Source organism: Glycine soja, chromosome 19 (assembly GCF_004193775.1).
Source record: "Glycine soja cultivar W05 chromosome 19, ASM419377v2, whole genome shotgun sequence".
Classification (NCBI taxonomy): Eukaryota; Viridiplantae; Streptophyta; class Magnoliopsida; order Fabales; family Fabaceae; genus Glycine; species Glycine soja.
Window position 1 is genome coordinate 34,938,855 of NC_041020.1, and position 26,534 is coordinate 34,965,388.

Below are 26,534 nucleotides of genomic sequence, written 5' to 3' on the forward strand. Positions count from 1 at the left end.
ATGTGATAGTGACTTTTTAATTGAGATGATATGCTTATGCATTCCACGTAAAATTACTTCTGAAGTACTCAAAATGACAACGCACTATGGTGAGCTCAATTTTTGTGAGAAGTTGTGTCTTGTGTGTGCTATTATAAACTTTGTGGTACCCATAAGATGTGCATGATTACCCTTCCAGGTGGTAGATTAATTTGACTACAGAGATTTTTTTTAATGTAAAGTTTTGAGGTTTGTGGGGACTACGCAGAGTTTTGAACCTGCAAAAGTTAAAAGTTTATAGCTTTTTTCTTTAGGGAGAATCTATCCCAGATGACGAATCTTCTTACTCTCGGTATATTTGGAATTATGGATTATGGAGTTGAGAGGTACTGGACTATTCTAGGGAGATAAAATATTTTAAACTTGATTCCATAATTTGTTGCCTGATTTCTGGATTTTATTTTTTAAGAATAATAAATTAAATGTGAGACAATTCTTCCAATGGTCCCTATTGTGGGATTCAAATCCCCTCACCCAGGCCAGGGCCACGAGAATATGCCGTTTTCCAAATTAAATCTGTTTGAAGAAAAGATCACCCACAAATGTATGCTCTTGTAAATTTCATGCTTGAAATGTTTGAAGAAAATAACTAAAATAATAAAAATTATGATACCAAATAAGACTAGTTTGTTTATGAACTAAAATAATAAAAATTATCATACCAAGGAGTATGTATTTCATTGATGTAATTACCCCTTAAACAAATATGATCTTTACAAGCACAATGGTTATTCTTTCTTGTTTTTAGTAATATTCTTCAACTGTTGTTGCTGTTATCTTTATTTTCTAGCCACAACCCACAAACATAGATTCCTTTGTCCTTGTTGTGTGCCTTCGAAATGCATGACGAGAATCTATGATGCAGGACTAAATGTAACATGAGTAATATTTGAAGGCACTTCTATATATTATAATGAGATTGATTTTTATCTCTTCACTTCCATGCCAAATATATATTATAATTCTTATTTTTTATTTTATAGGAGGATCTTGAAGTAGCAAAGTTTAGAGAGTAAGACCTCAAATTCTTACCTGAGATGGAATTCCTTTTTAAGGGTACTATTGCTACTGGTTTTGCAGCATATGCACCATCTGAGGATTCAAGACAATATGAAGGATTCAACACAAGAACGGAAGAGACAAATGATAACATTGATGATAACACTGACATGGAAGTGAATGAGCTTGAGATAGACACGACAACTCAAAACATGTCTTCGGCAAAGGAAAGTGGACAGAGGAAGAGAGGTAGAGAGGGTGACAAAAGAATTGGGGTTGCTACCATGCTTTCCTCACAATTAGATCATATTATTCAAACATTTGAATCTAGTGCATCTGCTCAAGACCCAACTAGCATTACTACATGTGTAGCAAAGTTGAAAGATCTACCAGGACTTGAGCGTGGGAGTGAACTATTTTACAAAGCCACTAGACTTAAGAAAAAAAGGGCAAACAAGATCACCTTTGTTGCTTTAGAAGAGCCTGAGCTACAACTTGGATGGATCAAGTCTGACACTTAAGCACAAGTTCCTTAGTTTCTCCTCTATCTGATATCATTGACACTTGCTAGTTTTGCTTGGTTATGAACCTTGGTTGTGTTATGGATCTTAGTTTTTAATTTCAGTTATGTCATGGATCTTTGATTTTAATTTTGGTTATGTTATGGATATTAGTTATGGTTTGGCTCTTGATTTTTTTATTTTCAGTTGTGTTACGAATTTTTTTTCCTTCTACAGGATATCTTCATCATTATCATCAAATGACTCATCACTATCATCAAATGACTCTTCATCTGACGATGATGATCACATTATGAAGAACAAAGTGTTGATGTTTGTTGTAGCTAATGTTACCAATTATTTCATGAATTATGTTGTGAAAAATCCATGTAGAGATTCAAGCATGACAGACCATCGTTGGGTATATGAAATTCTAAATGGTCATCCAATATGTTCTTATCAGATGTTTAGAATGAAGAAACTTGTCTTTCTTGAATTATATGATATCTTGGAAACCAAGTACAACTTAAAGAAAACTTGAAATGTCAGCATTTATGAGCAAGTTGGCTTGTTTTTATACATGTTGAGTCAACCAGGTTCTGTTTGTAATTGTGAGGAAAGATTTCAACATTCAGGTGAAATAATATCTAGACATTTCCATAATGTCTTAAAAGCTGTGTGTATGTTTGGAAAGGATATAATTAAGCCTTTTGATTCATCATTTAGGAATACTCTTGATGAGATTCTAAAAGATGTCAGATATTGCCCTTACTTTAGAGATTGTATTGGTGCAATAGATGGTACTCATATACGAGTTTGTGTTTCCTCTCATCTACAAGGAGTCTATATTGGTCGAAAAGGCTACACTACCACTAATGTCATGGTTGTTTGTGACTTTAGCATGTGTTTCACTTTTGTTTGGGCAGGTTGGGAAGGTTCTGCACATGATACTAAGATATTTATGAAGGCTTTATGTAAGCCTGCATTGCATTTTCCACATCCTCCTCAAGGTACTTAAAATTTATATATTATAAATATATGTATCATTATAATTTTGTGTTCTAACATGCTCTATTGTTTTATTCTTTAGGTAAATATTATCTTGTTGATTCTGGTTACCCTACTTTTATGGGTTTTCTAGGACCGTACAAGAAAACTAGGTATCATCTCCCGCAATTTAGAATTGGGCCTAGAATCAGGGGGAGAGTTGAAGTTTTTAATTATTATCATTCAAGTCTTCGAAGTACAATTGAACGTGCATTTGGTTTATGTAAAGCAAGATGGAAGATATTGGGTAATATGCCACCTTTTGCTTTGAAGACACAAAACCAAATAATTGTTGTTTGCATGGCTATACATAACTTCATTCAAAGAAATGACAAGAGTGATGGAGAATTTGATTCGCTAGATGAAGATAACGAATATATAGATAGTGATGAGGATGAAAGTGAAGTTGGTCCTAGTACTACAACATGGGAAGAACCGGATGCTCAAAGTACTCTACAAATGGAACAATTTAGAGAATCTCTGAAGAATACGTTTCCAACACGTATTTAATTTCTTTATTTTTTAATACTACAAGGTTGCATGTTTATGGTATGGGTACATTTGAACAATTTTATATTGGAAGACATTATTGATCGTATCATTACCAATTTATTGATATTTTATATTTTGTTATAAATTATAATTACATAGATAATAATTAAATTATAAACTAGAATGTATGTGACAACATTACTAAAACAATAAATTATTTAGATTTTAAATATGAAAAGTAATTATGTAGAAAGACGTATAATTATATTTTTATGAGATACATTTATTTTATTTTTATGAAAATAATTATTTTTTAATCAAAATTTATAGAAAATATATATCAATATTTTAAATATAATGATAAAGTTAAAATATTTTTATAAATGAAATAGAAGAAAAAAATAATTTTTATTATTTTTAATAATAATATTTAATTATTCAAGGCATTTAATAATTATATAATAATGTTTAAGTATTTAATTATTAGTTTTAATAATGTCAAAGCATATAATATCCTTTTTGGTAATTTTAATTATACAAAAGACCTTCTACAATTTCATCCAAACACCATATTAATTTAAATAAGCACTTAAGAGTTTATCATCCAAACATCAAATTAACTTATGTAAAAGTAACTTTTTAGATAAATGCTTCTTGAATAAGTTCTTTGTCTATAAGATCTTTTACAATAGTGTATCCCAATAGGCCCTAAGTTGTTTCACCGATTTCATAGATTTCCTTATTTGCTTGGGATGTATTCTGATAAAAGACACATGTTAGTAAAAAAAAATAATAACTTGTCCCAAGTTGTATAGTTGAATATAGGATTACCTAATCATAATCAAGTTGTTCTTTAATTAAATTTATAAGTTCTAAATCATCAACCATCCTTGATATAGGAAAATTGTTGAACTTGATGCTATACTTTACCCTAAAGGCTGAAGTACAACCAATCATGTTATCTAGGTGTTTTGGATATAGTCTTAGGTCATCTTCACCAACCTATAACAATTTCCAAGCAAATCGTAGCCAATCAAGAGTACAAAATACAACTAAGTAATAGAAGTGATTGGTAAATCTATAACAACATACTTCAATCATCAATTTCTTGAGGTCAACAATTGATAGTCTAATTAGGCGGGTACAATTAGCATCCCAAAACATAAATTTTGCATGATGTTTACCATAAAACACCTTAATCTCAAGCTTATACCTATGGATAGTGCACTAAAAAGTTAGAATAAAAATAATAGGCAATATGTCTAACAATGGTTATCTATTAAAGAATCAAATAGGGTTGTAAACACCTTCAAATGAGACTGTCATTGTATGTCTCACATTCACATGTGAAAGATGTTTCCTTAATTTTTTAGTGACAATTGTTGCATGCTGGATAATATCAATCCTCTTTTCCCATTATAAATTTTCCTATGGTGCCAACAATGACAATAGATGTGTCCTATTTCAAAAAATATACTCAAAGGAAAATTTTAACATGCAATCTGAGATTAATAAATGGAAATTAATTAGATAATTGTTATAAACAATAACACTTTTTAAAGCCGATTGAGCTCACAAATATTTTTGACAACTGCTTTAAATAGGAATTTGTCTTAAACTAAATATTGTGAGCTTGATTGTGTCAATTGGGTCCGATGTTGGCTTTGAGTTTATTCTCCATCACTTTTTTGAAGTGAAGCAAAGCTACTCAGAATAATAAGTTGGTTAAATTAAATATCATACAAACAATTGGAATTTGAAACCACTAACAATATGTAGTAATTAACTGATTTACCTCTTTCTAAAGTTTTTGATATCTGACATTGCTTCATTGATCATAACTTTTGGCCCATACATTGAACTTGATATGGATGCAACATAGGTTCCTATGATCATGACAAATCTACATAATATTCTTAGTGGAAACAATGAGTAAACTTTGTATTGCCCCACATTCGCTACTACCTCAAAATTGTTCATCACATAAGTACTTCCTTCCTTCAACTTGGACTCCTAAAACTCAAATGTTCCCCTTTTTCACAACTTGATGTATCTTGTCCCCATGTATTAACACATTACAATCTAGGCTTGAATAGAAATTAAAAATTGTTTCATTAATGAGAGACATACCTTGGGATCTAAGGTAATCATTTTGAGACTCCTTGTATTTTGGGCCTGAATAGGCCACAAATCAGTTATCCTAACAACATGTTTTAATGTTTGTCTCGTACCATTAATTTCTTTAATGACATCAAACTTCCTTGCTATTGCTTTGATTAACAATAATAACTAAAAAACACTTTTTTAAAAAATTAAACAGCAGTAACCCTGATGCACATGATGATTTCAAATACTGAACTAAAGAGATAAATCAATTCTATTACTAGAAACATCAAGTTTACATTTGTTGAAATAAGTGCTTGACAATATGAAACTAAAAGCTTACATAAGTTCAATAACTGAATTGAATTCATAGATTAAAAGTCATACCAAAAGCATAATCACCTCTCCCAACATTTTTTTTTGTAAACAACCAATGTTTAGAGATTTACCCCGAAAGTGTTTTGAAAGTGATAAAGTGTGGAAATGTCTTCCATTAAGGGTATATCTATGGTACAACTATATGAAGATAAAAGACAAGTTGTGACAGCTAAATCATAATCTCAAAAATGATCTTATTTTGCATTGTCCTTACTCTTGTGTTTTGTCTTGTCTTTTCTTGACATTCTATCTTGATTTTTATTTTATTTCTTTTATCCTTTTATTGCTTGGATTTTAAAAATTCATTAGTTTTGTCTTGGAGTTTTCCTTATTCTTTGGACTGTTGAGTTGAGTTATGATTTGTTACATCTTTCACTTGGATACAAATTCTTGATTAGTTGATCGAGAGTACTTCTTAAGAACTAAAGAGGAGTTTTAGTGAAAAAAGACAAGAGAGCATATACAAAAAGCCTTCAAAAAGTGAAACACGAGTGGACTTGAGTACATACACTCATAGAGTGGTGAGGTCCAATTGGAGCAAAAAAGAAACTACATTATGGTTCCACAAATGTGCACATGAAAGGTTGACTAACTATTTTTTCACAAAAATTCTTTTATGTGTTATGCTTTATGAAACATTTGTTTTAAATACTATTTCGAACTATGTTTTTCTCTCTCCTTAAAATAGAATTTTTTGTATTATGCTTTATGCAATATTGTTCTAAACTATGTTTTATCCAAAATAGAAAGTAAACCACAATATATCTTTTGAGAATTGCACATATGATGTCTTCTTTGTCAGCCAATGCATGACAACTTTTATCCAATCTTTGCATCATGTTGAAAAATCCACAACCTACATACTTGTTGCATGATGTGAAAGCCAATGCTAGTGTGAAATATTATAAATATTATGAAACACTTATTACTACTCAAGTTGGAAGTCATGTAGCCTTGGACAAGTATGCAACCAATCAACCATTGTGTGTGATGCAAAATAGGACATGGTTGCCACTTTAATTTAAAGAATGTTCACCTTGATGTGATAAAAAAATCTGTGATTTCAACTACTATAAGCTTTAGGCAATTGAAGAGGAGTATCATCTGAAAGCGAACTCTATTGAAGAAGAGTTGCAAAAAAAATTTGACAAAAAGTTTGAAATGGAGATAATGATTGTTGTGTTTACACGACAAATGAAACAACTTGGTGGCACCACAACAAGGAAGCATTGACTTCGTTATAAGTATTTTGGGTAGGTTGAATGATGGTTGATATATTTTGAAATACATGTGTAATGTGGTCTTTTGGTTAGGTTGTGTGATGCTTGACTTCTTATGAAAGAAATGGGTAAAGAACATGTATTTTGATTTCATGTTTATTTTTTGTTGTTACGAGAATGGTCTCCAACCTTAAACTTTGGTCATGGTGTAGAAAAAGTGGAGTTGGACACTTTCGAAAAAGTTGATTGTGTTAGAAACCAATGGCTATGGTTGAATGAATGATAATAGTTGCTAATTTTTGTTATTGTATGGTAACGTTTCTAGTGATCATTAAAATTCCATTAATGCTAGTATTTTTAAATTTAAGAAAACTTATTAAATTAACAAAAACCAACATTTTGGCAGTGTGCTTTGCTTACAACAAAAATTGTTTTGAGGTTATTCTTAAGCGTTTTGAATGTATTCTAAGATAGTGTAACAAATAATTAATTGACTTAAATTACACATGAACTAGTGATTAGTTGATAAAATCATGTTTACTTATACAATATGTTAGAGTTTTATTTCACGTTAGATTCAACTTATAGACGAAGTGTAACCCAATCAAGATGTAGTAATTGAACTATCGTTGCTACTAAAAAAACTCTTTTCTACGACGCAATATCTACAATGGTCATTAAAAAACCGTCTTTGTTTGTATAACGAACATTTCCAAGACAATTTTCATGAAATCGTCTTTGAATACTTCAAAACAAAGACGGTTTTCACAAAACCATCTTTGAATGGTTACTTTTTTTTAGTTTCTCGCTTTCCTTCTCTCTTGTATCCGACAGGGTATTGGCCCTCTCTCTCTTATTCTCACGTTCCTTCTTCGTCGCCTCGACTTCTTTGTCACGTCACTCTCTCTCTTTTTCTTTTGACATTCACTCCTCACACAGTTCCAAAGGCCCTGGCTAGAAACAAACCATACTCACTCTCTCTTTCCCTTTGTCTCTCAAATTCCTATGTTTTCTGCGCTCTGATGCCGAACAACCAAAAGATCCGCACCATCGCCAGAATCGACCTCAATGATGAACACGTGCCGTCAAGAATCAGTAACTTTGTGGTAAATAAAAATCACACGTGTGCTTGGGGCTATTTGAAAGAGGAAAAAACATAAGATTTAAGCAAAAAACACCACATTGTACCAAGCAAGAGAGTTAATGAGAGGAAGAATAATGCTTGAAAGGTTCTGACTTCTGAGGTAAGGCTATTAAACCACCAAGCTTTTGATTATTGCTTCTTTCATTTTCTCTCCTATGAATTTTGTTTTCCTTCATAACCCATGACTAATTGGAACTTTGAAACGGTAGCATTTTTGCATGCACTGTGTGAGGTAAAACTACAAAGTATACTATTCTATTGAGGATTAAACTCGAAAATTCTAGAAGCACTGTGTGAACATTCTGGAACAAGATAAAGTCGCCAAAGTATAAATAAGCCTGCAAGGTGTTTGTAAAAATGCTATAACGAGAAAAATAGTTAGTTTCCAAATGTTGTTATCTGATTAGTGTAATTTCTAGTATATGTGATGTATTAGTTCTTAATAGAAGTTAGTAATGTGAAGGTGAGAATCATATTCATATAGAACCCAAGAATTTCATATAGACCATAAAAGAAAATGCATGACTCCAATTATTCGTATGGTTGTTTGCACCCTAAGATTAGCTTAAATTTGCCTTTCCTATACACAACTAGTAGCCTATTAAAGGTGGGCAGAATTTCTGGACTATGTATTTTCTAAGTGGACATATAACTGACTAAATCTCTTAAAAATATGATCTATATCTTGCAAAACAAGCTTTTATTTTAGGAAAACATAGGCTACAAGGAAGAAAGTAGGAGATATTATAGTATAAATGGATCAAATACTTGAGTAAATATGTTGTTCAATGTTTAAAAAGAAACACAGAATTAGCACTAATCAGTTTTTGTGCTCAAACAAAATTTCAAAGCCCTAGCTCTCATCTTCTCTGTCACCATGAGTTGCTCCACTAAAACTAAAATCTATATTCTTCTTCCCTCTTTTCCTCTTGTGTTGATTCATTGCTGCCAATACAACTTTGTTTGATTCCAGTGTCTCTCTTGTTCTTTTTTGCAGTGAGCTACAGGAACATAGAACAAACATACATGGGGTTGCTAGTACTTTCTTTTGCATTATGGGATCCTTCTTATAACTGAGTTACCCTACAGGATCCTCACTTGTTGTTCTGCATTTTAAACTTCCTATTTGATTTCAAAAAGGAAAGAGATGCTTCATCAAGTAAACATCATTTTTAGTTGTCACAATTTTTATAAATGCATTCATTCTTAACCCAATAATTTAATTTATATAAAGATTTCATTCATCAATAATTAATTTTAGTTTAACTAAAAAAACTTAACAATAGTGACAAAGCCACTACTAAAAAAACAATTTTTTTTATCATTTATTGGATTTTTAACTCAAAATGCATTTGTGATTGTCTCCGTTGTCCAGCCAAAAGAAAGTAGTCCAGAAGAAGATGCTAACAAGACTTTGAACAGCCACAAGTGTGTCCATGATGACCTATTCTCATTGTGAATAAGAAGATATAATTCAAATGAGTCATCATGTTGTGAATAAACGTATGTAAGGCAATAGTTACTTTAAGAATGATATGAGTTATTATTGAGTTTGAAGCAAGTTTTGTCCACTCATACAACTTCCTCATGATTTTTTATATGCATGGATTGTATACAACCCTAGAGAAGAGACAACGAACACCATCAACTTATAACTGCTTCATCAAGTAATGATTCAATAAACAAGTTTGTATAGAACTAGTTAAACTTTTTTGAATTTTAACATGAGGATTAGTTTACTGTAGGAAGGAGATTAAAACGCCAAAGGTTGAAAATCCTGAAATGGCCCACAAGGAAACTTTTAGTACAACTACAAAAAATGTAAGGTCCAATTTTTTAAGTTATTAATTCAACTCATTTACAAATTAAGAAGTCTTTAAACCTATTTGGGTACAAGGCTAGAAGTGCTCTTGAGGACTTCTCCACTAGAAAAAGCTCTATATTTTCAGGAGAGGAACTCTCAAAAGCACTTCTAGCTTATATCCAAATAGGCCCTTTATAAGATTGGTGAAATTGTTGGGTAAAGAAGAAGGTACTTTTCTTAAGCTTTATCTTGAAAATATTTTCCATTTTCAATGAGCCAATTTCCCCCAAACTCAGTGGTGCAAAGGAGATGAAGAGAGTTGTAGCCAGACAAAACAACTTGTAGATCTTAACTAACTAGTGGATCATGCTAATGTTGAGGTAAGAGCATAACTATTTGAAGAACTGGGCAATTTCTTCATTTAAGACAAAAGGTTATCTTTTAACACAAACAAATTACTTTAGCTTATTAAAACTTGTTATTAGTAGGAGATTCTTTGGTTTGGCACAAGTGGAGGATTCAGATATTTTTTTGGGACAAAAAATCGTCTAATATTTTATCAAAACAAAAGTTATATTAGCTTTATTAAAAATGATAATAAAAAATTTAAAACAGTAAAATTTTAAAAGGATAAGTAGGTAAAATTAATATCAATTTATTCTTTTTTTTATCTTTTACAATTATTCATATTCATCTTATTAAAAAAAATATCTTGTAGGAATAATATCTATTTTTTATGAGGGCAAAAGAATATTTATTCAAACTATGGATCCAAACAAGACGTCAGCTAATTGAAAATTACAAGTTGCAAGCTATCAACTTTCAGATTTATTGAGTTATATACAAGAAACATGGGATCTCTTTGCTTCTGAAATCATTAAGAGCTTGGAAATGTTTGCAAAGGTGTGTTAAATGGATCTCAATTGTTTTTAACTTTATTATTTTTATTTATTATACAACACGTCCTGCCATAATAATGGGATGTGCAGGAAGCTAGACCACAACGGCTGCCATAACAATGGATCAATTGTATGCACACTGCTAGAGGTAGGGAACATAAAAATGTTGAATATAGGAAAACAACTAGTCATAACTGTTTACTACTGCTACTTTTAAGAGCATAAATGCTGGATCAATTGATCTTTTAGTTGTCTCCTATTTATCAAGTCAAACCCCTTATCATATTTAGTTTTTACTGCTATCTTTTTATTGAGTGCAGTAACTAAATTATGTGCCATTATAGTTAATTATATATAATCCCCATTATAATACTTAAAGTTGTTGCAACAATATCTTTATAGTTATAGTTAATAATAAAAGGTTAGGATGAAAAATAAAATTTGGAAAGAGCGATGACACGGAGACGGGGATAGCCGCCAAAGAAGAAGGTGTTTGCGTCGCCGAAGAATCATGAGGGTACGTCACCAAGATCTGACAATGGTGAAACGCCACCGGAGGGAAAAGAGGCATCAGAGGAGAAGAATGATGACGAGATCCCAAGGGAAACCCTAATTGATGTGGAAGACGGAGAAGCGAAGAAAATGAAGGAAACTGAGCACAACGAGGTGCCTAAGCTCTGGACTAATATCATAAGCGAAAATAGGGTCATGGAGAATGGAATGCAGCTCAGTTACGTGGCCCCGAAAAAGGTAGATGGAGGTTATGAGGTAGAAATTGAAGATGAAGACGTGGAGGAGGAACTCAAATACTGGGAATCGTCTCTGATAATGTATGTGATAGGAGGTGAGTTGAGCATGAATGCAGTGAAAAATTTTATGATTAAATTCTGGAATTTTATTTAGCTACCGGAGGTGTATTACAATGATGAAGGCTATTTCATCCTTCGGTTCAAAGCTATGAAGGACAAGGAAGAGGTGCTGAAAAGAGGGCCATACACGATCCAACGCATGACTATGTTCTTAATCGAGTGGAAAGAAGACTTCTCCATGGAGAAGGACATGATGCGCACTCTCCCCATCTGGATCAAACTTCCGCAGCTGCCAATTCAATTTTGGGGGAAGAAAAGCCTTGAGAAGATAGGAAGCATGATAGGAAAACCAATGTTTACGGATGAATGCACAGCAAACAAGCTTAGAGTCAGCTATGCTCGCATTCTTGTGGAAGTGGATATAACCCAAAAAATGGTTGATGTCATCACCATTAACAAAAAAGGGCAGAGGAGACAACAGAAAATCGAGTACGAATGGAAACCGTTGTTTTGTGAAAGATGTCAAAAGATTGGCCACAGGTGCTCCAATTCAGTTAACACAAAACAGGGGCAAAGGAAACAATGGAGTATAAAGTCAGTTGAAGCTGATGAGCCCAAGACAACAACGGAAACTACTATCGAAGAGTGTGAGATCCCTGAAGCTAGTCACAGAGGTGAGTGGAATGATGTTAACAAAAGGGGCACAGGGAAAAAGAGAAACAACCACCTTGTGAGACAAGTGCATTGTGAGAATGGATTTGGTGCCTTAGAGATTGGGAATGATCATCTAGGGCCTGTTGATAACACATGATAATATCCTGGAATTTAAGGGGGTTAAATAAGGCTAGCAAAATTAGAGAGGTTAGCTCCCGCCTCTTGTTGTTGAAGCCTCATATTGTAGTTATGTTAGAAACTAGAGTGAAGAATAACAAGGCTGGTAATGTTAGAGATAAACTGAAGCTCAAAGGTAAATACCTTGATAACTATGTGAAGCATAATAATGGTAGGATATGGGTATATTGGGATGACAACATAGTGGATATCCAGGAGGTCAAATGCACGACTCAATTAATCCACTGTAAGGTGTATGATGCAACTGGAAACTTTATGCAGTGGTTGACTGCTATATATGGTTTCAACTATCTTGAGCAGCGCAGAGATTTATGGCATGACCTTGAAGCTATAAACAAAACTCAGCAGGGCCCCTGGTGCTTAATTGGGGACTTCAACAATGTCCTTAAAACTAATGACAGGGTAGGGGGCAAAATGGTGTGTGAGAAAGAGTACAAAGATTTGCGTACCATGATGGACAACACTAGGCTTGCTGAAATGGATAGTAAAGGGGATTACTACACCTGGAGTAATAAGCAAAGTGAGAACATTATCTATTCTAGGATTGACAGAATCCTTGGTAATACGGAGTGGTTTAGCAAGAACTTGAATCTCAGCCTTACTAACATGACACCGGGGATCTCAGACCATGCCATGCTCTGTCTGAGAGATGGCAGTGTTCCTGTTAAGAGGAAGGCCAGATTTAAGTATGCGAATTGTGTGAGTGGCATGGATAACTTCACTGAAACTGTAGCTAACAGCTGGAATTCTACTAGAAAGGGAGGGCCACCTATGAAAATGTTATGGCATAAACTCAAGAAACTTCAGCCTGTGATTAACAATTTGAGCAAACCTTTGATTGGCATTAAAGTTAAGCTGCAGGAGGCTAGAGAAAAGCTCACTCATGCTCAGATGGAGCTAACTCTAGACAGACTAAACAAAGACAAAATAGACAGAACCAAGGACTGCACTGAAGTAGTCATTAAGTGGACTGAGATGGAAGAATAGATGTTGCAGCAGAGAGCCAAAATTCGTTGGCTTAGGCTTGGGGATGGCAACAATGCCTATTTCCACGCCTCTCTTAAAGCCAAGTACAACCAAACGTCCATCAAGAAGCTGTACATGAATGGTGGGAATTTTGTCACCACTCAAAAAGAGATTGAGGATGAAATTATGCGGTTCTATGGGGATCTTATGGGGAGAGAGGAGCCTAATTTGGACAGTGTGGATATCAATATAATGAGAAAAGGCTGCCAGCTGAATTTTGACCAAAGGAAGTATCTTATTGGTAGAATTACTGATGAGGAGATTGACAAAGCGTTCAAGAGCATAGGGGATCTTAAGGCGCCCGGGATTGATGGCTACGGGGCAAAATTCTTCAAGGATGCCTAGAGCATCATTAAAAGTGATTTTACAGATGCTATTAGGGAGTTCTTTGAAAAAGGAAAGATGTATGAGCCCATCAACACTAGCTTGGTTATCCTTATCCCCAAAAACCAGGAGGCAAAGTATGCTCGTGACTATAGACCGATTTCGTGTTGCACAACGATATACAAGGTAATCTCTAAAGTGTTAACTACCAGGCTGAGTAGAGTCATAAAGAGTATTGTCCATCAGAGTCAAGCGGCTTTTGTTCCGGGCCAGAAAATCCATGACCAAATCCTGCTTGCGTACGAGTTAATCCAGGGGTACGAGCGTAAAGGAGGGACGCCGCGGTGTATGCTTCAGTTAGATATCCAAAAAGCGTATGATACAGTTGACTGGAAGGCTTTAGAGCTCATCATGAGAGAGGTAGGCATTCCTAGACAATTCATTAATTGGGTGATGAAGACGGTTACCGCAGTAACTTACAAGTTCGTGGTGAATGGAGAGTATACGCATAGTCTGAAAGCGAAGAGAGGCCTGCGACAGGGAGATCCACTTTCTCCTTTGCTGTTTGTCATTGTTATGGAATATCTGCACAGATCCCTCCAAGAGTTAAGATATACCCCTGACTTTAACTTTCATGCTAAGTGCGAGAAGTTAAACATCATTAGCCTCAGTTTTGCAGATGACGTTCTAATATTTACTAGAGGGGATAAGATTTCTGTTGATCTACTTATGCAGGCTTTCATGAATTTTTCTAAATCTACTGGCCTTGTGATAAACCCTTCCAAGTGCAAAGTGTATTTTGGTGCAGTGGAAAGTTGCATAAAAGGGGAGATTAAACACATCATTGCATTTCAGGAGGGATCTCTCCCATTCAGATACCTTGGTGTCCCTCTCACGGGGAAAAAATTATCGGTTAACCATTATATGAGCTTAATCGATAAAATTGTTGCTAGAATTACTCATTGGAGCGCCAAGTTACTTAGTTATGCAGGTAGGCTTCAACTCATTCGGAGCACCACCTATGCTATAACTAACTATTGGATGACTTGTTTCCCATTCCCTAAGAAAGTGATTCAAAAAATCAATGTCATCTGTCGATCATTTCTCTGGACTGGTGGAACTACTATCTCTAGGAAATCCCCTATCTCTTGGAAGCAGGTTTGTACCCCAAAGAATCAAAGAGGTCTTAGCTTGATTAATCTGGAAATCTGGAATGCAGTAACCATGATGAAGCTTCTTTGGAATGTGTGCAGTAAGAAGGACAGTCTATGGATTAAGTGGATAAATTGTTATTATATGAAAAATGGCGACGTGATGTCAATGGGAATAAAAGATTCTTGCTCTTGGATTTTAAAAGGTATTCTGAAGCAGAGACAAAAGATTCAATCTCTTACTAGCTGGAGTACTTTGTTGCAAAAGGATAGATTTGTGTCGAAGATAATGTACAATGAATTGCAGGATGTTTCCAGTAGAGTTCCTTGGAGGAAATTATTTTTCTCCAACCTGGCTAGACCCCGTGCAAAGTTTGTTTTCTGGACTGCCTGTCATGGCAGACTTGCCACTAAGGTTAGAATGATGAAATTTGGGCTACTTAGTGATAGCAAATGTAACTTCTGTGATCATCTTGAAACAATTGACCACCTCCTGTTTGAATGTGCTGAAATGAAGGATGTTTGGATTCAGATCTTGGAATGGCAAAAGATTAACCACCAGCCAAAGAAGTGGATTGAGGAGCTTAGCTGGGCGATGGCGCAGGGTAAAGGAAAGGGGCATGGAGCAACTTTACTCAAAACCGCTTTAACCGAGACTGTGTATGAGCTTTGGAAATATAGGAATGAAGTGAGTTTTGGGGGTATAGTTAATAATACACACATAGGAAAAAAGATTATGGATAGTATAGTTTATAGAAGTTGGACTCATAAAAAGATGAGAAAGTATATTGCTAGGCTTCTGATTTCTTAGTGTTTTGTGTTGTTGGGCTGGATCTGCGCGATCGCCTTGTTCTCATTGTTTTTGTTTTAATCAATTATTTGATTATTTCAAAAAAAAAAAAGGTTAGGATGTTGCTGCAGGGGCAGTAGGGCAACAAAGAAGCCAAACTCGCGAATATAGTAATAGTTAAAGTTTATTAGTACTCGAGTCTACATCATATTATTATTATTTTAGAACTCGTGAGCTTTTTTAGTTAATATACACTTTGCACGTTTTGATAATTGGAAATCACTTTTCCACGTTAATCATGATATTTTTTTATTCAAATTTCGTAAACAAGCCTTTGTCTTTTGATTCACAATTTACTTTTATGGAGATAATTGTCCTCAATGGATCATGACTAGTCTTTATATAATGCCCAAGCTTTGGTGTCCCGATCCAATTTATATTATGTTAGGGATAATAACCATACACTGGAGGCTATTGCTAAATACACCTCAATTAATTGCTAAAGATACCCTTTAGTTTTTTCATTATTTTTTCTTCTAAAAATACCTCTTTCTAGAAACTAATTTTCAAATCATCATTGTTCAAAACACCCTTCTAATTTCTCATATTATTATTATTTTTTAATATGGTTATTAGTGTTGGTGTTTAAGGACTTGGCCTTAAACTAATAGTATTAGTAGTTGACATAATTATAATTACAAATGGGAGCATTAGGTCCTGATATTGTATAGCATCCTATAAATCATACACTCATAATTACTTTTGTAAGTATTGGTTGACTGGTGTACAAATAAGGAGCAAGACCTGCAACATGTCATGATTTTAATAGTGATTTTGTGACCTTTAAGCCTTATTTAGTTTTATTCATATTGTCTTTGCAGCAAATGTTGTACGAGGATCTGGATCTATTCTTGGGCATCTTTTACTTTAATTGTTGGGTAAATGAATTCATATTGAATGCCTGATTCTTACGGTAGGGAAAATTGTACTTATTGCTCCTTGGAACAACAACTCTTAGTGTGGTATGTATGGTTGATTTTCTTCACATTTAGTTGAATTCACTTCTTACTCACCTTAAATTATGTAGCAATTGTTCTTGGGTATCACATATGTATATTATTTAATGAGACCTAATGATTATCACAAGTATGAGAGTTACATTGTAATGTTTATAAGTGATACGCTTGAATGATTAAAAAAATTATATATTGGTGCTACATTTTATTTTGGATAAGTTTGGACTTTTGTTATTGCATATTTTTTTTATCTTGGTAGCCATGAAAAATTTAATGTCTAAGTCTAAGATATAAGATGTGTGATGAAATTATCATGCACAATCTCCTTTTGCACTCAACACTAGTGCTCTCTAGGAAAGTACCACAGTCAGTTTTGGGAATTAGAGTAAGTATTTAACTTTTTGCATGCCTGCTTAATTTTTTCCCTTTCAAGATTTATCTCTGATTCATGTAATGTCTTAATGTTGTTTGCCTTTGGATACTTCCTTTGCATGCATGCTTATAAAATTGTAGCTGATATATCTGACATATACCATACTCAAAATGTCTTGGGGAAATGGAGCTCAAAACTATTTGGAATTGCTTTTCTTGCATCGGGTTAAAATTCTACTATTATAGGAACCTACATAGGGCATTATGTCATGCAAGTAGTTTGTTTGATGGATTTTTTTTTTGCATAAAAAATAATACATTAAACATTTTCACTAGAAAAAAAATAATATATGTAGCTAGGAATAGAAATCTGAGATCGATTGTAAGAAATGTATATGAAATTTTTAATTTTTTTAAAAAAAATACATTCTAAGACAGTTATCTGAGAAACCATCTTAGAATCTTCAAAATATTTTTATTTTTTTAAAAATAAAACATTATAATACGATTTTTCAGAAAATCATCTTAGAATGTCTACATTTTAAGACGATTTTTTGAAAAAATCATCTTAGAATCCTCAAAATATTTTTGATTAAAAAAAATACATTCTAAGACGGTTCTTTGAAAAACTGTCTTAGAAAGTCTACCATTCTAAGATGGTTTTTTAATTAGGAACCGTCTTAGAAAGGTATCATTCTAAGACGATTTTTAGTTAAGAATTGTCTTAGAATAATACCTTTTTTAAGACAATTTTCTATGGAACTGTCGTAGAGAGTGAAGACTTTCTATGACATTGCCTGTGATGACGGTCAATGACCGACATAAAATGCGTAAGTTAACTAACGTAGAAGGTGTTTTTCGTAGTAGTACGTCTAGATCGTCTCCCAAAGAAATAAATGAGACATTTCATGTAATTATTTAACTAAGAAGTACTTTTGTTTTGTGATTGCCATGAAATAAATAACAAAATAAATTACAATAAAAATGAAACAACAGTAAAATAATTAAGTAAAGATAGAAATACTATAATTGGATGGTGATGTTGATCTTGATGAATAAATGTCTAAGTTTGGACTTACAATTCACTCGATCCATTGTAACTTCATAATTCTCTACTCATCTCCCTTACTTATCTCTAATTCACTAATGTATTCTTTCCCAACTCTCGTATGATCGGAGATTCTAAACTACTTATCTGATATCCAATCCCTTGGACATACCAACACAAGCAATCAACATTAATGGTCAAGAAGTAACGAGGCTTAACCAAGATTATTCTATCCCTAAAAGTAATCTCAATTAAGTACTTGATTCATGTTCGGGTTTTAACAAAAGTCATCAAATCACAAGTCAATTCCTGAATTCATCTATAAGATGATCAATCAAATAAAAACATTAAGTACGAAAACAAATAAAGAACTCAAGACGAAGTATTGAATTGATAGAAATCAAGGTTGATTAGGGGAACCTTTTACTTGTTGGTAAAGAAGAATTGAATGTAGCTCAGGTTGAGTGAACCAATATAAAATGAAGTATTTTTACTGCTTTTCATTAGCTTATTAAAGTATTTCATTATCCATTACCGTCACACTCTGCACACAAGGTTTTTACTAAAAGACAAGTTTTGCATCTCATGGGACAACAGTTCACCTTTGTCACTAGACAGTGGTTTTTATAAACTTATTTATTACAACCAAGATTGTCAGACTCAAGATTCTACGTAGAATCATGGAGGCTCCGTAAACTCGAATCGTAAGAGTTTACTCAAATAAAAAAATATATTAATATTCTTTTATATAAAATCATAAGTAAATATTTCAACCCTAAAATAAATGAAAATAATAAACTTTAACAATAATTCAATAAACTATCATAGTCCACAATCCACACTCAATCTAACATAAATTCATACGATACAAAACATAAGTTCTTAAAATAAAAACACTTAAAAAATGAAACTATGTGCTATTTAGAACTATGCAGGTTAGGAACTGATGTTATATGTGCATCATACATCCTTACATGGTTTCATTTTCATATATTTTCTTGTAGGCTTTAGCAAATGAACACTACCTGTAATATAATGCTTTAGTTAGGAAGCACCCAACAACTTCAGTTAGGAAGCACCCAAGCACTTTATATAATAATTCAGAGAGAGATTTCATGTAAGAGCAATAACCATAAAATTATAAAATGAAACATCCTAGAATATTTAACAGTTTCCAACAAGTTGTATTGTAAGGAAATGTTTTCTGAAGATAGATATTCTAAAACTGAAAAAAAAAAACCACTAGTGAAAATGTGTGTTTCATGTCTTTCTTTGTAATTCAACTTGTCAAAAAAATTCTAGTTTGAATTCCTCAAATTCTGGTTTAAAATTCAATGTGGATTGTGGTTATATTTAGGTAGCTGATGAACTTGTGGCCGAATTTGCTGATCCAATCAATGGTGTTTCAACTCCTGATCAGGTTTAGGAGCAAATATCATAAATTGAGGAAACTAATTTTGGAATGTTAGAGCTGTTTGTAAACAACCTATATATATATCAAATTGAGAATCAATAAGAGGCATCACATTTCATTCCAAATCTTTTCTATTACAAACAGTTCCAAAATCCTTTAACACGACCATCGAGCATGATCTGCCACTAGACTTAAAACATTACGAACACACTATGCAGAACACCATAGCATTTGACAGCCAAGAAAATTTAAATTTCACTTCTAATCTCTTTCCCTCTTCAGAAAATCCAGATATTCCCACAAATGAAATTTCTCCACCAAATAATAAACAAGGGTAACATACAAGCACACCGCTTTCTACTTTTCTTTTATTAAGCAGGAATCACACAAATTAAAAGTAGGAAAACTTTACAACAAATATAAATTACTACCATTGACAATTATCAGGAAGAATAAAATTATAATAAAAAACCAACCCATAAATAGTAAAATTTAAAGAAGAAAAAAGGGTGAGAGAGTAAAGGAAGGGAAGAAGAACCTTCCAACTGAAGGAGAAGGAGTATTCGAGCTTGTGGGCAATGTAGCGAAACCATATTGATAGCGAAACCATTGCAAACAGTATTATACATAAAGAATTGAACTATGTGGAAGGGTATGAACTCAATGTATCTATAAGAATTGAACTCAATGTACAATAATGGATTCAATGTGGAAGGGTCTCCCTCGTACTAGTCTAAGTGATATGGAAGAGCTAAAGGTTTGCAAACAATATTAAGTTATACTTTTTTTTGGCTGCGTTGCTTATTCTTTCCTTACAATGATGCTCTCGACTATTCAAACAGAGATGTTCTGCATACTTTGGCTTATTTATAGTAAAACAGCTGAACTGCCATGTATAAAGGTCATTCAAAATTGCCAAAGTAAAATAAAAATACAAGTGAGCTGAAACTAGAGATGTTCTGCCATGTTCTGCATTCTTTACAAAGCAGCATGTCCAGCAAAATGAATGATGATAGTCATTGGTGTTGCGAGCACAATCAACCAGTGGAAGATGCACAAATAAAATCGAATCACACAATCAACAAAGATGCATAATTAAAATCGAATCACACAAAAATCACTAAAATGCTCACTGTTAGGTCAACAGTAAAAAACTAAAAACCCAAGACCTCACAGTGGAAGATGCACAATCAACCAAAGGCATCTAACAACTCATGAGAAGCCTTGCAGTTGCAGAGTGAGGCCATGAAAGGAGAGGACTCAGAGGAGAAATTACCTTAGCGTCGTGACGTGAAGCAAAGCTTGGAGCGCGAGTGAGAACTAGCGAGGTAGCGACGACGAGGATTGCGACTGAGGGTCAGTGATGACGATGTGACTGAGTGCTTTCAAAGCAGAACAGTGGCGACGAGTAGCTCAACTTCAGCACAGCACGGAGTCGCGACTCACGAGTAAGGGAGTAGCTTAACTTCAAAACGACGCTGTTCAAAAATTTCATAAACCCGCGGACTCATCGCAGACTCGCGAGTCTACCTAAACTCTCCCAAGTTTGCGCTAAATCGGACGAGTCTACTCCGGTTTCGATTCTACTTCTGATTCAACTCGCCGACCCTTGGTGGAATCATAAAATCGTACAATTTCACGAGTTAAAGCGCGATTTTAACAACCATGATTACAACTTCTTCCATTATGAAAATGTTTTAGATTTTGACTAACACATTTTTCAATCCCTTTCTAGTGTGATTTATTATATTTCAATTACTAGTGTTTTAGCCCATGTAATGTACGAACTTATTCAAATTTTTACTACCTCATTTATATAGTCAATAGATAGAAATTTTAAAAAAAGAAATACTAATATATCTCAATAAATTAGAGACTATAAAATTAGATACTATAATTTTATATAGTCAATAGAAAGAAAGACTATAAAAAAGAAATAATAATATATCACAATAAATTATACAACACATTGAAAGAAATATGAAAAAAGAGATAATGTATGCCTAAGAAATTAGAGACTATAATATTTTTTTTAAAAAAAAGATTATAGAATGTGGATAAACTATACAAAATATAAAGAAAGAAGAAGACAATGAAAGGGTTGTCATATATATATATATATATATATATATATATATATATATATATATATAATAAAATAAATTGTATAACAATTGTGAATAATTATAAAGTATTTGTCAATGATATTATGATTTCTTTTACAAATTTTAATATCAATGACAAGTTAACAACTAATTTTGAATGTTTTGTAATTAAGTATATCATTCTAGAAAGTAAAATGAAGTTTTAAATAACTTTAATATTAACTTTAAAAAGTAAATTGAAATAAGGATTTGAAATTATTGATGAAAGAGAGAAATGTTCAAATTTAAAAAAGAGTTACAAAATCTGGTAAAAGAAACATTTGAAAAAAATAGCATCAAATAAATTAATAGTTAGAGAAATTTAGTGGAAGACGTGAGTTTAGGAAAAGTTGCAAAAAGATATGCATGTTAGGATGTTAGGAGAGTATCAATATAATTTTTTATTTAATAAAAAAAATTCCACCAAATTTTCTTAGCACATGAATGCTACCTAGTAATTTATAATATATATATATATAAAGGGGATATTCATCTCAACAACTGTTTTTTTCTCAATTTTTTCTAAATCATTTAATCCTTAGTAACCACCAACCGTCTTTGCATGATTTAACCAAAAATACCAATAATCATATGCAAATGAGGAATATAAAAATTGGGTTACCCATTCCATTTGTTGTTTTACCTCTCAACTAAAACTACACCACCTACTAACTTCTCTTCACTCTTTCATTTTCCACTCTCTTCAAATAGTGCTTCACACTTTCTCCTTCCATTTTATAACTATAGTGATGGTCTTTGGAGAGGAGGAAATGGTTGATTGTGTTGTTGTGAAAGGGCAGAGCGTTGTTGGAATCGCTGGCGAAAGGAGCGGTTCGGTTCTCATGGAGGCTTTCTGTTACCAAATTGCAAGATCGATGGCAAGCGTTGCTGTACAACCCGAATGTTTCCGCCGTAGTTCTTGCCGTGATGGTGAATTTGGCGGTCGCAAAGTACGAAAGAGCTGTGGGGAGCAACGAAGGTGGCGGTGGTGGGAAGAAGAGGAAAGCTGAAAGTATCCGAAAGCATTACTTTGCAATGTAAAAAAGACTTCGCCAGTGCCAACATTCCGATGCAAAGAACATGACTAAGGGGTGTGAAGGTAAGGAGAATTTAAGTTTAAACAGTGATGTTGTGAATAATAATTCAGTTAATGATGTTCCTATGTGGAAAACTATTAAGGATTTTTCTTTGCCTGATATATCTGTTAATGTTGAAGGTAAAGGTCAAGACTTGGAAGGGAGAGTAAATTCAAAAGGCGAGTGTGGCAATGGTGGGTTGAGAATAAATGCTCCTGGTGATGCTGTGTTGAGACACGATGCTAAGAACGATTTGGTCGAAATGTCTCTTGAACTAGACAAATGAGGAAGGAGTATATGAAAGTAAGTAAAAACTAGAATCCTATCTTTTTATGTGTTTTCCTACATCTATTTTGTTATCTTTTTATGTGTTTTCCTACATCTACATATATATTAAGTTTTCAATTTCATATTAACATTTTTCGGTTACATAAAAAATCTTATTTCTTTTTCATTCCTTTTCTTTTGTATTTTTTATTTTCTATAAATTATTTTTGAAATAGTGGTAAAATATCAAAATTTAAATGGTTTTTTATGCAGATTTTTTTAAAAAAAATTATTGGTTGATTATTGATTTGCATAAACATTATTTATGGTTGGTACAATATATAACATTTTACCTTTCAAAATATAATTGCTCTCCAATATTAGTAAATGTTTATTCTCTATTTTATTCTCCAATATTAGTAAATGTTTATTCTCTATTTTATTTACCCTTTAACTATTATTTGAGTAACGGTACACTATCCCATTTTCTATTCAATAGATAACCTCCCACATGCTTTTTTTAAAATACAATTATTATTTATATTTTTGAATATTTATTTGTTGCAATTTTTATGTAGCGGGACAAATATCACCTCATAATGGGACAAATATCACCTCATAATGCTTACCAAGTCTATAGGTCCCTGGTGCTCAGCCATGCTATAAACCTTCCTACTAAAGTACATTAGACTTGTAAAACCATTTTATTCTAGACTTCTATGTACATTTTAATGATGAATCAGTTGTCTTTAATCAAATACCAATGATTAATTTGTTTCTTAGGATCTATAACTTTCTATATAAGAAAATCAATTTTAGCAAAATAAAAATACAATAGCATAAATTTGTATCTTATTTACTTTTTATGAAAACTTTATCTTCATTAATTATATTTGTCCTTGCATCATGTGCTTCAATGTGCAATGTAGGTGGTTTATGTATGCATTGGGTGTGAAAAATCCTATAAAATCTCTATTTGATAGAATACAAAGGTGTTGCGACAAAATTATTATGTTGATCAATATCTAAGAAAGGAGTACAAGACATTGCATATATGAAAGGAAAATAATATGTAAAATTCATGTTATCCATTAGATTGCCATTTGCAGGAAAAAAAAGTTATTTTTCAAATTTCACTTCAAGTAAATGTTTCTCAATTCATTCCTTAAATTGTCGCATTAAGATATATCACCAATAAGTTGTCAGATAAACATAATCAGTATCAAATATGCATAGGTAACTTCTATAAATTAAAACTTTTTCAATATAGTGTAGTTTTAACATGTATATTTATCTACATCAATTATTTTAATAGCTTAACTATTTTGGTAATCTATAAGTATAATAAAAAAAATTAGGCTGAATTGATATCGATGTCAATGAAATGACAACATTGTCAATACAATGAATGTTATTATAAAAAAGGAAGGAGTAATTTCACTAATTATTTTTTTCAAATATTTTAATATGGTTGAAGCTAATTTTGAGATGGTGAGAGAGGTGAAGGTATCCCCTTATATAATGTATATATAAGAACACATGTTCATCTTTATTAATTTTGAACTTACCATACTCTCATAAATACGACGAGGAATAATGAAAAAATTCATATGAATAAACATGTTTTTAGAAAACAGCTAAACTAAAATTAATATAAGCAATAATGCATAATAAGAAAAAAATTAAATATTAATTTTAGTGTAATAGAAATACGGACACACAGAAATAGCAACGTCTGTGTTTCTACTAATATATATAAAAGAAATAAGGAAATAAGGAGAGTAGTATTTTTTTTTCTTAACCTTTAGTTTATTACGAAAAAGATCTTGACTAATCCGGGGTTCGACCGGGATGTAAGTAAGATTTGACCAAAAATTATTAGGTATTATCTGAATGATTCAACTTTAACTTTAACATATTAACCACTGTGTCGAATCACTTAATATGTCTTTAATATACCTATAAAAAACAATAATTGTTTAATCGTACTTCATTATTTATTAGTTTCATAAGTGCTTTTTTTTCAGAGTCATACGGTCATATTAAGTATACTGATTTTTTTTTTCTCAATAGAAGCATTGAACCAATTCACAAGGAAAATATGAAATATAGGCCTATGCTGATATATTTGCTTTCCTTTTTTGCCAAGTACGTTTCCATTTATTTATTTTTCTATTTTTTATTATCATATATTTTCTTTATACCCTAAAATTGATATAAAATTATTATTCCAGATGTATTTTTTAGAATAATGTATTCTTTTTAACATTTTAAGAAGTATTTTCCATAATATACTGGAATACTATTTTATGTTTTGGAAAATATTTTTTAGAATGTTAAAAATTAAAATTGTGTTCCTAAAAAGTACTTTTTGAAACAATTTTACTTTTTTTAACATTTTGGTGAGTACATTTCAAGTATATTGTTTTATATTCTAGAAAATACTTTTCAAAATGTTAAAAAAAATGCAAAATGAAAAAAAAATAATCAAGCAACATACTATGACCATTAAAGGAAAATTTGCATAATAGTGAAGAAAACATATAATTGACTTTGGTCCTTTAATTTGGATGACTCTAAGAGGTACTTTGATGTTGTAACTTGGAGTTTGGTGGATGAAAAAACTCTAACATTGGGGTGCGTTTGATTCGCTAAAAAATAAGGGATTGAACAACACAAAAATATATGTCCAATGTTTATTTAAAAAATGATTGACGGACAGTACAAAATAAAAAAGGATGGACTAGACAAATACCCAAAAACTTGTAACTCATCAAACCTCAGTATAACTTTTTGTCTAATGTCTAACAAAAGTAAAAATACAATATTATTCCTATTTTCTGACAATTCATTATCCCACACTTTTTTTTCTTTTTTCATATGTGTCTCATTCTCTAAGCCTCCATCTCCAAACGTCGTACATTAGCCTCTGACGAGGCTACCTTGGCTGCTGGTGTGGGCACCTTGACTGTTGGCGAGGACCGCATGGACTGTTATTGTTTCCTTTTTGCTCATTATTTCTTTCTTTTCATTGTTAATTTGTTCAAATGTTCTCATCATCATCTTCCTCATTCTCGTTGTATTTTTTTTCTTTTGGCCAACTCCAGTGAAGCTGCGTCACGCCACCGTGCCTCTGCCACCATCGCCGTGACCCTATGGCAGCCTCACGCCGCTAGGCCATGTGCCCAGTGCCGTCAGGAGCCGCGCCTCCTCCATGGAGGTGCCTCTCCTTTGTTGCACCGCCAAGATGTTGCTAATGCACCTAGGATTTGATGGTAAAATTTATATTATTTTGTCCAGTACATAAGCACTTCAAACAAAATACAACACAAAATTACTTGTACTTTGCATCGACCACCAAACAACGTACAATACAAAAAGTTATCTTATGACTCAGCTACTTGTTCAGTGTTGTTCTGTTTGTCTTATCTTTTTAGCATTCAAACACACCCTATAAGAGACTGATCAAGGGAGGAATAATGACAGACCACTACAAGAGATTTAAGGATATTAAGGAAGAGAATGAGGGGAAGGAGTGTGATGGAAGAAAATGGAATGTGTTGTTGCTATAATAAAAGGAGTGTGTCATTGTGCAAAAAAGGAGAGTACGAGAGGAAAAG

The 26,534-nt window shown here is 32.7% G+C and overlaps 1 protein-coding gene across 1 annotated transcript; it reads left to right on the forward strand.

The window, feature by feature from the left end:
- The first annotated feature begins 13,714 nt into the window (after nucleotides 1-13,714).
- Nucleotides 13,715-26,187, forward strand: LOC114398784. The gene is made up of 5 exons (XM_028360930.1): nucleotides 13,715-15,475; nucleotides 19,371-19,433; nucleotides 22,367-22,583; nucleotides 22,719-22,911; nucleotides 26,022-26,187. Exons 1-5 carry the CDS (start codon nucleotides 13,715-13,717, stop codon nucleotides 26,185-26,187), a joined length of 2,400 nt encoding a protein of 799 aa, XP_028216731.1.
- Nucleotides 26,188-26,534: the final 347 nt, after the last annotated feature.